The 12,141-nt window shown below is 40.9% G+C and overlaps 1 protein-coding gene across 3 annotated transcripts in view; it reads right to left on the bottom strand.

Moving 5' to 3' along the window:
• Window positions 1-12,141, bottom strand: part of MSRA (methionine sulfoxide reductase A) — a 328,226-nt gene that overhangs the window by 215,515 nt on the left and 100,570 nt on the right. For all 3 annotated transcript variants that reach the window (XM_042442879.1, XM_042442869.1, XM_042442887.1), the window contains exon 2: window positions 1,318-1,386. In XM_042442879.1, the coding sequence (XP_042298813.1) occupies window positions 1,318-1,386 (69 nt within the window). The remainder of the gene's footprint in view (window positions 1-1,317; window positions 1,387-12,141) is intronic.

The following is a 12,141-nucleotide window of genomic DNA, read 5'->3' as shown; positions in this document are numbered from 1 at the left end:
GAAATGAACAGATATAGGATGGAGGACACCTGGCTGAATGAAACTACGTGTGAAAGGGATCTGGGAGTCCAAGTAGACCACAAGTTGAACATGAGTCAACAGTGCGATGCGGCAGCTAACAAGGCCAACGTGATTTTAGGCTGCATCAATAAAAGTATAGTGTCTAGATCAAGAGAAGTAATAGTGCCACTCTATTCTGCTTTGGTCAAGCCCCACCTGGAATACTGTATCCAGTTCTGGGCACCACAATTCAAAAAGGACATTGAGAATGGTGAAGCGTCTGGAAAACATGTCCTATGAGGAACGACTTAGGGAACTGGGGATGTTTAGCCTGGAGAAAAGAAGGTTAAGAGGTGATATGATAGCCCTGTTTAAATATTTGAAAGGATGTCATATTGAGGAGGGAGCAAGCTTGTGTTCTGCTGCTCCAGAGAACAGGATCCGGAACAATGGATGCAGGCTCCAGGAAAAGAGATTCCACCTCAACATTAGGAAGAACTTCCTGACAGCAAGGGCCATTCGACAGTGGAACAAACTCCCTCGGAGTGTAGTGGAGTCTCCTTCTCTGGAGGTCTTTAAGCAGAGGCTGGATGGCCATCTGTCGGGGATGCTTTGATTGAGATTTCCTGCATGGCAGGGGGGTTGGAGTGAATGGCCCTTGCGGTCTCATCCAACTCTATGATTCTATGATTGGAAGTGGGTAGGTTTTACTTGTCCATTCCTTTACTAGTTTACAAAGAGATAGCAGTGTAAGTCTATTGCATCCTAAAATGGAGTGGGTTGAAGGTACCCTTGAGACTAAATGATTGTTTTAGCATGTGGCTTTGTGGGCATCAATCCACTTCTTCAAATGCACTGGTGGAGTTAAAAAACCTATCAGCATGTTGATATAAACCAGATAACTCTCAGAGAAGCTGCTGGAGTCCTTCATTCCACACTTCCTACCTTTCATTTTATTCCTCCCTGAAACAGTCTAGCTACTGAGAAACCATCTCCTATCTCATAATCCATGTACTTGTTCTCTAAGCTCAGGTGACCTAACCCACTTGTGCAGTTACACTTTGTAGCAATGAATTAAGGGGTCTTTTCTTTGGTCAATATCACAAGTGCAGCTTTCCTCTAGAGCGTAGATAATGTTATTCTTTCATTGGGTTTCACCATTGTCTGAAGACTTTTTCCATCAAGCCACTTATCCTATTATTCTTTATGCTGTTTTCATATACACAGTATGTCAGTTATTATTCCTAATTTACTAATTTTAAATCATAGGCCTAGCTCCAGAGAACTGAGTGGGTTTGGGACTGTAACTTAACTTACCAAATATTGCCATGTGCGTTCCTTCAGGAAAAGGTTCAACCATACTGTTTCCATTCACGTGATGTTTATCTGCAAGGTAAGGACATATTGATATATCAATGATGGTATTTTCTTGTGGATACCACTGCCTACAACCAGAATAGTTAATTATAAATATTAATTATAAATAAATGGTTAGCAGCAGTAATAATTAGAGGGCAGACTTGAGCTTTGTCACCTTTTTTGGTTGTTACAAATTTGATCCTGTGAAACACAAAGACTATGACCAAATATTATACAGGAACTAAAAGAGACATAATCGTTTACAAAAGCACTTCCACTGTGGGCACCCTAAAACAAAGCAGACATAAAATGCTAGAAATAGTCAATGAAAAGTGTTTGCTATTGATGGGGCCCATTAAAAAGCTCCTTAACTGTGATATTTGAAAAACTGAAGCAGCCTGGTAGATAACTTTGGGAAAGATTATTTACTATACCAGTGCTTTCCACGCTATCAGGAGGTATGGAACCAGCAATTGTTTTTCTCCAACATGCCGGGATTCGTACTATATCTGTGTGCTAAGTGACTAAAACCATTTCTTTCTTTCCTAGTAACTCACTAGGAATCTCACCATGTTTCAGAGATTGCACACAGTCTCTGGACTACCGTTTTAAGCAGCACTACACTGTATAATATTACCTAGCTGCCCGACACAGTGAACATTCAGATGTAATGAAATTTCCACCAGGCTGCCAAAGTACGATTGCTCTTCTTGCCTGAATGTTGTTTGCTAGCCTTCAAGGATCCCATGGCAGCTGAAGTCCTTTTCAGCCATGATTCATTTAATTTCCAACAAATGCATGACTGAACACCAGAAGCTCATTTTCAATTCTGCTGTTTCACCTAAAAGCTACCCTGATGTTACATCAGAGATTTCATTTAAGCAGGTCATTTTCTCCTCCACCACTGCTGTTTTCTTAAGTTCATCCTCAGCACCACGCTCTGCTACAGAACTGTGTTCTGAGATCCCTCTGTACAAAAGATGTAGTTGTTTATTTGAATTTATACTCTACCTATTCAATTATTCAATAGTCTAAAGCAGCTAGTAATCAGTTTAAGCAGCAATCATAAAACAAGAGACCATCCAAAAAGGCAATATAGGCTACAGCCCTGTATACACATGCCAGACAGGAAATCCCACTGATTTCTCTCCTTAGTCAACTTGCATAAAATTGAACTGATCATCTCACATTTAAAAAGTGGAATAAACATGATATCAGAATCAAAACCATCAGCAGTCAATCAAGAGACTGAACTAGCAACCAGCAAAAATCAAAGTCATCTGCTGAAACAGAGGGCTCCGTAAATGCCTCTAACATCTAGAAAAAATGAGACTAGCGGACCACCTCAGAGAAGACATTCCACAATTTTGGCAGAACTACAAAACAGGCCTTCTCTGTCACTTCATCCAGTGGCACTAGATACTGTCCATGTCTTTGAAGGGAAACATCCAAAGTACTGAACTTAATTTGCTGAACAACCAACCACTATTGCCACCATCTTTTCAAATGATAGCAGAATGTGAAGTCGAAGGCTTTCACAGGCAGCATCCATGGCTTTTTGTGGCTTTTTTGGGCTATGTGGCCATGTTCTAGAAGAGTTTATTCCTGATGTTTCACCAGCATCTGTGGTTGGCATCTTCAGATGCTGGCTGAAGATGCCAGCCACAGATACTGGCGAAACGTCAGGAATAAACTCTTCCAGAATATGGCCACATAGCCTGAAAAATCAACAAAAAACTATGATAGCAGAATCTCTGAAACCAATCGTAACACTCAGACAGGTTCAGGTCAGAGAAATCAAACCTTAAAGAATCATGTTCTTGGTATCATAGGAGCTTTGATAAGGCTAACAGAAGTACTTTGCAGATGCTAAACATCAAAAAGGTTGGACTGGAATGAACAATCTCACTGTGAACCATAGTTATGATCCCAATTACTTGATTCTAAATCAGCTGTTTTCTTGGCTATGTGAAGAAGCAGTCTAATTGCTTGCAATATTAGGAGATGGGATTTGATTCCCTCCCCCATATCAAATATTGCAGCGTCATTTAAAACCTGCTCTATCCATTAACGTTGTCAGGTAAAATAAAGGAGAGGGCTCCTATCCCTTTAATGCAAGGGTGGACAAAGGCCACATGCCACCCTTGGGACCCTACCTGTGGTCTGTGTGGGCCACCAGAAAGCCCACACAGCCCCCCCCTCATTTTTTAAAGTTCAGACTGATATGAGAGTTATTTTTTGCCCCCAAACCACCCAAAATCTACCCCAAACTTAGCTTAATTTGTTGTTAACTCCATTCAATTTTTTCTTACAATTTGTGCTAAATGGGGGACTCATCTGAAGTGACATGAATTGGAAATGAGGGCCAGTCTGCCATATACTAGCCATCTGTAGGTACGTTCCAGAATGGAGCAAGGTGCTAATCCTGTGTGCATTCAATGAAAACTTGAACCAATTTTTCAGTATCCTCCAAAATCTGAAATCCGAGCGTCCCTTTCAAGACAACATACCACGTGGTTTTATAAACCTTTATTTGTGTGCATCAAAGCACAAAATTCATTATCAACAGTAAACAATTTTAGTATTTAATCATTACAAAGGTAACAGTTTGATCCTCTGAACCCTCCCACCTCTGCCAAATGGGCACCAAAAAAATGGGGGGGGGGGGTAATTGGCCAAAATAGTGGTTGTGACATCACATCTGGTGTTGCTTGTTATATTGAAATCCCTCTTCGGCCCAACCAGTAAAGGGATGGAGCTCATGCAAGCAACACCAGTTGAAATTCTCTCTTGTGCACCCTGTCTCTTATTTCATACCACAGCCCCCAGCAATCTAACCTTTTTGGTGTCATCTAGCATTAGGTACATGGTGAATATTTTGGTTTTTAGATCCCTGCTTTCTCCTGCTCTCTAGGGCATCCACTGGTAGGTGAAATTCTTTCAAAGGCATAGGAAAAGAGGCATTTTTCATCTTAGGGTTGGATTTGATGGTGCCTGAGTCCATTCTAGCCTTTCACTTTTACGAAAGAGCTCAACAGGCTAAGCTTGAACCATTAGTGTCACTTTCCACGTATTATCAATAATGATTACTTTGTTAGAACCTTGTTATTTATAGCTAATAGGCTTTTAAAATACCTGCTTTCAATTATGCCTCTGTGAAATACAATTCACTTCAGCATTTTATTTCAAAGCCAATTTATTGTGCTGTTGTTACACGCAAGTCTAAAAAAAAGCATAGCACTCCATTAATTTCCTTTAAACAGCCATCCTTAAACCAGAGATCTACAGAAGATTTATTGCAAAATCCCTAACAGCTCCCAGATATGTTAAGTCCCATCAACTTTCATGAGACCACACCACTTAATCCACATGCAATGTGCAAGAACCTTTACAAGAAATCGGACCACCCAGAAAGAGCATAGCATATGCAGGGGCTTCCAGTTCTCTCCAACTGTGGAACTATGGAACTCCCTGCCAAGGGAAGTCAGAGTGACTTTATCCCTTTTCTGGAAGGCAGTTTAGGACCATGCTGTTTTGCACGGCCTTTGATTCTTAAAATGATGGGGAAGTGTCCTGCCTGTTTTACCTGTCTGTGGCTCTGGATTACTTTTAGGGAGTGTTTTATCTTGTTATTTTTTAAAAATATCTTACTCATGTATGCAATGTTTTTACCCATTGTACACTATCTTGGAGGACCTGGGGAGGGAGTAGAGGTGGTATATGGAAGCTTTATATAAATAATAATAAATGACATACTCCAACACATACAGTATGTCAACTAATCAGTTTTCTTTTCTGAGGTCCAAAACACACTGCAGAAATAATCTAGTTTGAGATTGCTTTAACTGCCCTAGCTCAATGCTAGGAAATTCTGGGAAATGCCATTTAGTGAAACATAGCCTTCTCTGTCTGAGAGCTCTGGGACCACAATAAATTACAGTTTCCAGGATTCCCTAGCACTGAGACAGGGCAGTTAAAGCAGTCTCAAACTAGATTATTTCTACAGTGTGTTTTGGACCTGAGTTTCTAGCTGCTGAACCTTCCCTCAAAGTTTGGATTTAAGCCCAAAATGCCAATCGTGAGCTATCAGTTTTTCTGGATTTCTGAAAGTGAGGTCTAACAGAATGCAAGAACCTGGAAAGTGCTGTGCTTTAGGCTCTCCCGTTGGTCAAGTGGATCCATCTTGGTTGCTATGGTATAAAAATAAGAAACAAACAAAAAAAAACTAGAAACACCCAATAGATCTGATGTAGTTTCAGGATATTGAAAAGAGAGATGATTTTATTACTGAAAGTAGCCCAGTGCTTTTCGGATTCAAAATATTTTCACGGCCTTCTTCAGGGGATTACAACTTTAAAATCAGCTTGCAGGGAGTCTTAAAAGGCAGTCTCCAGAGCATTTGCCTGGCAACTGATCACTCTTTTTATAATTCCTGCAAGTTGATTTTCAAGTGGCAATCCCCTGAAGACGGCTATAAAAATATTTCCAAGCCCAAAGGCGTTGGGTTATTTTCAATAATAAACCATCTCTTTTCAACAACCTGAGACATGGTATAAAACTAACCTTCCCCCCTGTCTGCTTGCCTCACACAGAATCATAGAGTTGTAAGGGACCTCATGGGCCACCAGGTCCAATCCCTTGCTCTATGGAGAATCTCCAGCTAAAGCAGTGGTTCCCAACCTGTGGGTCGGGACCCTTTGGGGGTCGAATGATCCTTTCATGGGGGTCGCCTGAGAGCATTGGAAAACACCTATTTAATTACAGTTAATGAAGCAGCAATGAAAATAATTTCATGGGTTTGGGTCACCACAACATGAGGAACTGTATTAAAAGGTCACGGCATTAGGAAGGTTGGGAACCACTGAGCTAAAGTATCTGCAGCAGGAAGCTGTCCAGACACTTTTTCAAGATGTCCAAAGGAGACCCCACCACCTCTCTAAGTAAATCTATGATTCTAATTAGTTCCATTACCAAACCAAATGCTTTAAGCTGCTCTTCCAGCAGCCCTAGTTTCTGTTTTGTCTTGTATTATTCCCAAAGAGTCATTCTTGACTGTAGATATTCCTTTGTTCCCAGTCCCTTAAAAATATATCAGTCTCCACACTTTGGCAGTGTGAGTGTATTGTTCTAGAAACTGCCTTTGTACTGAATCTAATCCTAATATTTTAGCAAATAGCAAGAGCAAGAGCACATACATTTCTATACCGCTCATCACTGCACTTAAGCACTCTATAAGCAGTTTACAATGTGTAAGCCAATTGCCTCCAGCAAGCTGAGTACTCATTTTACCAACCTACGAAAGAATGGAAGGCTGAGTCGGCCTTCGAGCCCTTCAGGATAAAACTCACATTGCGGCTGCAATACCAGCATTTAAAAACTGCACCATCAGGGTAAATGTTATTGTTTTAAGGTTTGTGGCCTAATGCACTGAATCAGGGAATGCCTGCCCTGCAGGGTTATTGTTAACCTGGAGGTTTTCTGTCTCCACTGCCGTCCTGTTTAAGGGTTCCAATCTGTGAGCTTTACATACTACAGAACTGCCACCAGCCTCCTAGTTATTCAGTTGCACACATAAAATGTTGGCCTTCACTGAAATGCATGAAGATCTCATGGGTGTGAGAGAGCATGAATCAGATTTATGTAGAAGGTGATATAAATTAGAAGATGCATGGTGGGGCTGCATCTGCACTGCAGAAATAATCCAGTTTCACGCAGACTGGAGGAGGGCAAATGTCACCATCTTCAAAAGGGGGGGAAAAGAGGATCCCAACAATTATCGTCCAGTTAGTCTGACATCAATATCAGGAATGATTCTAGAGCAGATCATTAAACAGAGAGTCTGTGATCATCTAGAAGGCAATTCCATAATCACAAAAAAGTCAACATGGGTGTCAGAGAAACAAGTCATGCCAGACAAACTTTATCTCTTTCTTTGATAAAATTACCAGCTTGGTAGATGAAGGGAATGCTGTGGATATAGTATATCTTGATTTCAGTAAGGCCTTTGACAAGGTTTCCCATGACATTCTTGCAAACAAGCTTGTAAAATGTGGGCTAGACAAGGTAACTGTTACATGGATCTGTAATTGGTTGACTGGCCGAATCCAAAGGGTGCTCAACAATGGCTCCTTTTCATCCTGGAGAGAAGTGACCAGTGGGGTCCCACAGGGCTCTGTCCTGGGCCCAGTGTTATTCAACATCTTTATCAATGACCTGGATGACAGAATTGGGAGCATACTTATCAAATTTGCAGATGATACCAAATTAGGAGGAATAGCTAATACTCCAGAGGACAGGATCAAGATTCAAAATGATCTGAATAGACTAGAAAGCTGGGCCAAAGCTAACAAAATGAAATTCAACATGGAGAAATGTAAGGTACTGCACTTAGGGCGGGGAAATGAAAAGCACAGATATAGGATGGGGGACACCTGGCTTAAGGAGACAACATGTGAAAGGGATCTAGGAGTCCAAGTAGACCACAACAGAGGGGATAATAGGGGATAATAGATGGTTCCCTGCCCTCAGGCTTACAATCTAAAAAGACACGACACAAAAGGAGAAGGGAATGGTCAGGGGATCAGGTTCAGCAGTTCTTCTCTCCCTCTGAGCCCTGGACCAAGGCAAATGGACTGGAGGGAGGGCTCTTCTTCTTCAGGCTAGCCCTGATGGAGCTGGGTCTGCCTGGTCAACTCCCTCATAGGCCAGAAGATGACAGTTATGGAGATATGATAGCCCTGTTTAAATATTTTAAGGAATGTCATATTGAGGAGGGAGCAAGCTTGTTTTCTGCTGCTCCAGAGACTAGGACCTGGAACAATGGATGCAAGCTGCAGGAAAAAGAGATTCCACCTCAACATTAGGAGGAACTTCCTGACAGTAAGGGCTGTTTGACAGTGGAACACTGTTCCTCAGAGTGTGGTGGAGTCTCCTTCCTTGGAGGTCTTCAAGCAGAGGCTGGATGGCCATCTGTCGGGGATGCTTTGATTGATATTTCCTGCATGGCAGAATGGGGTTGGACTGGATGGCCCTTGTGGTCTCTTCCAACTCTATGATTCTATGGCTTAATGCTATGGAATTCTGGGAATTGTAGTCTGTTGTGGCACTAGAGCTCTCTGACAGAGAGGACTAAATGTCTCACAAAGTTCCCAGGAATTCGGCAGTAACAGAGAAATGGGAAAAGTACTTCAGTGCCTTAGGGTAACTGCAGAACAAGTGGCACATGAACAGGAAAGAAAGCAGCTGCTACCGTTTTCAAACTGAATATTTTCCTCTTGACACTCAGGCCCAGCTGTTGGACTAGAAAATAAGCAAGCTAGCTTAGCTGCAGCTGAAATAACTTCTCTGCTAGTCTGACATGGGCTCTGTGGGGGCTTTTCTTTCCCAAAATAGCAGTTCTTCACAGAGCACAGCAAATTTCTGGTATTGCCAGGAGATGCTGCAAATATAGTATCCTTTTTCCTTTTTGAAAGAAGGGGGGGGGGGGGTAAGGACTGCACTTTGTCCACATCTGAACTAGATAGTCCATCCCTCTGGTTCTATTATTCTGTGATGTCCTGCTTACTTCCTAGTTGTTTCTTTAGTTGGGCAAGGCAGCGAGTATGCAGAACTCACTCTTTTCATGTTTCCAATGACCACTGCAATTCATCTCCTGGCCATACCGATTTAGGCCTTCATCTCCATGCAGAACATATTGCAAGCAAAGCAAGCTTGGACATACAAGGAGAAGGAGGAGTGAAAATAGGAGGAAGGAATATCAACAATCTAAGATATGCAGATGACACCACACTACTAGCAGAAAATCTCACAGACCTGGAACAACTGCTAAGGAAGATCAAGGAAGAAAATGTAAAGGCAGGCTTACTGCTGAATATAAAGAAAACAAAAATAATGACCACAAAGAATCTAAATAAATTCAACTTAGACAAGATATAGACATGTTAGTCTATAGAATCAGTATGTAGAGAGATCCTGTAGCACCTTTGAGAGTTAGTTAACCAAATGCATCTGAGGAAGTAATAATAATAATAATAATAATAATAATGGTTTATTTATATTTTCCCACCTCTCCCAGATGGATTGAGGCAGGATTACAGTTGACTAAAATACACATGAAACATATCGATAAAATAGAATAACAATTAGTATTAAAAGTAACTCATCATCAAGTGGATTAAGTCTATGAAAACACATGCTGCCAACGTCTTTCTTTCAGTTAGTCTCAAAGGTGCTACAAGATCTCTGTACATACTAAAAAATTAAGAAATAGAAATACTAACAGAGTTGAAGGCTTTCATGGCCGGCATCCATAGTTTTTGTGGGGGGTTTTCGGGCTCTGTGGCCATGTTCTAGAAGAGTTTATTCCTGACATTTCGCCAGCATCTGTGGCTGGCATCTTCAGAGAATGTTGGCATAGAAGAGAGCTGGATACACACACACACACACACACACACACACACACTCTATGTGGCCCTGGCTAGGATAGAGAGAGAGAGAGAGAACCCACAAAAAACTATAGTAACAGAGCTCTCATACCTAAGATCAAATACTGATAGGAATGGGGACTGCAGCCAGAAAATCAGAAGATTAAGAGTGGAGAGTGGCTATGAAAGAACTAGAAAAGATTCTAAAATGCAAAGATTTACACTTAACTGAATACAGTGGACCCTTGTTATACGTTGGTGTTTGGTTCCAAGGTCCCCCATGTAAAACAAAATCCGTGTATGCTCAAGTCCCATTAAATACAATGACATAGCAAAATGGTGTCCCTTATAAAAAATGGAAAATCAAGGTTTGATATTTGAAATGCATACTTTTTTTTGAATATTTTCAAACCGTGTATGCTTGAATCCATGTATAAGAAGGGCCAACTGTACTAATGAATGGTCCAAGCTATTGTATTCCCTATCACCAGGTATGGATATGGAGAGCTGAACAGTGAAAAAAGTAAATAGGAAGAAAATCAACTTATTTGAGATGTGGTGCTGGAGAAGAGTGCTGAGGATCCCATGGACAGCCCAAAGGACAAACAAATGGGTCCTGGAGCAGGTCAAACCAGAAATCTCCCTGGAAGCCAAGATGACAAAACAAGCTGCTGTATGTTGTGAAGTCAAAGGCTTTCATGGCTTGGCATCCATAGTTTTTTGTGAGTTTTTTGGGCTATGAGGCCATGTTCTCAAAGAGTTTAGAAGAGTCTAGAAGAATTTATTCCTGAATGTCAGGAATAATCTCTTCTAGAACATGGCCTCATAGCCCAAAAAAACCACAAAAAACGAAGGCTGTTGTATTTCAGACACATCATGAGAAGGCCTGACTCACTGGGAAAAATAATGCTAGGAAAGGTAGGGGGGAGCAGAAAGAGAAGAAGGCCACATGTTAGATGGATCAACTCTATTAAGGAGGTCACATATATGACTTTCTAGGAACTAAGCAGAACAGTGGAGGGCAGGGAATCTTGGAGATCTCTCATCCACAGGGCCACCAAGGGTCAAGATTGACTTGAGAGCAGTTAATAATAAACAACAAACCATTGCCAGTGAACCCAAGCTCTTCAGATCCCTGATATCAGTCATATTTCCAGCTATCATGGTTTTAGGGTTGAACAGCACATGCCAGGAGACTGGCATATGGAACAGATAAGAAAACCTGTGTGTCACCAAAAAGCAATACTCAGCAGGTGCCCCCCATTCCTTTTCCTTTAGCTTTGTGAATAACAATATAGCTTCAAGTTATACTTAGAAGAAATTATATTTACTTATTAAAATTGACAGTGACAAAGGGCACGGTGGTAGCTTAAAATAGCTCTAGCAATTTGTTCATGCACTTGATGTATCACAATGTGACACCCCACATTCAGTTGCATCCATTACTTCAAACAGCATTACTATCCATACACTGATTGATGCTACCACATGTGATGTATTTTAGCACAATATGTCAGCAAATAACTCCAAAGTGATTTTAGGATGAGCTGAAGAGGAAGGCAAATTCATTTAGGATTTGGAATGTTCCTCAAAAACAATGGCTACTCAAAACAAAAAAAATAACTTCCACCACTAGTACCAGGAAAGCTAAATGTAGAATGAAATAGACACAAATTTTTAAAATACTTGCAAGTTTATCTGAGGTTATAAATACTTTTAGAAGAGTGCAGCCTACATGTTTAGCATCACAGACTGAAAGCAATTTTCTAATCAATCTTTATATTCCACTGAAGTATAACATCATTTCACTTCATATATACATGCGTGTGCGTGTGCATGTGTATGTATTCATTCTCAATAATAATAATAATAATAATAATAATAATAATAATAATAATATATTTATTTATATCTCCTGCTTCCCCCTTTGGATCGAAGCGGGATTACAACAGTAAAAACATCATAAAATACATACAAAATACATCAATCGAAAATAAAAAGGGGGAAGAGTTGTTACAGTATTGCTCACAGTTGTAAGAATCGAGTCATCATATTCAGATGTTCAAAATCAGATTAGAGGAGACCCGTTGGATAGGCCCACTGGAAGAGATCCGTCTTCAATGCCCTCTTCAAGGCTTCCATAGAAGGTATAAGACAGATCTCTTCCAGTAGGTTGTTCCAAAGTCTAGGGGCCATCGCAGAAAACATTTTACAAGAGGTGGTTTTCAACCAGGTTTTGGGGTGTTCTAATATTTTTGTGCCAGATGTCCTGAGAGATGTCCTGAGAGTGCGGGGCGGATTATGTAGGGAGAGGCGTACCCTTAAGTAACTCAGGCCCAGGCCATGCAGGGCTTTATAG

The sequence above is a fragment of the Sceloporus undulatus genome, chromosome 1 (assembly GCF_019175285.1).
Source record: "Sceloporus undulatus isolate JIND9_A2432 ecotype Alabama chromosome 1, SceUnd_v1.1, whole genome shotgun sequence".
Classification (NCBI taxonomy): Eukaryota; Metazoa; Chordata; class Lepidosauria; order Squamata; family Phrynosomatidae; genus Sceloporus; species Sceloporus undulatus.
This window is presented reverse-complemented; position numbering and strand designations above follow the sequence as displayed.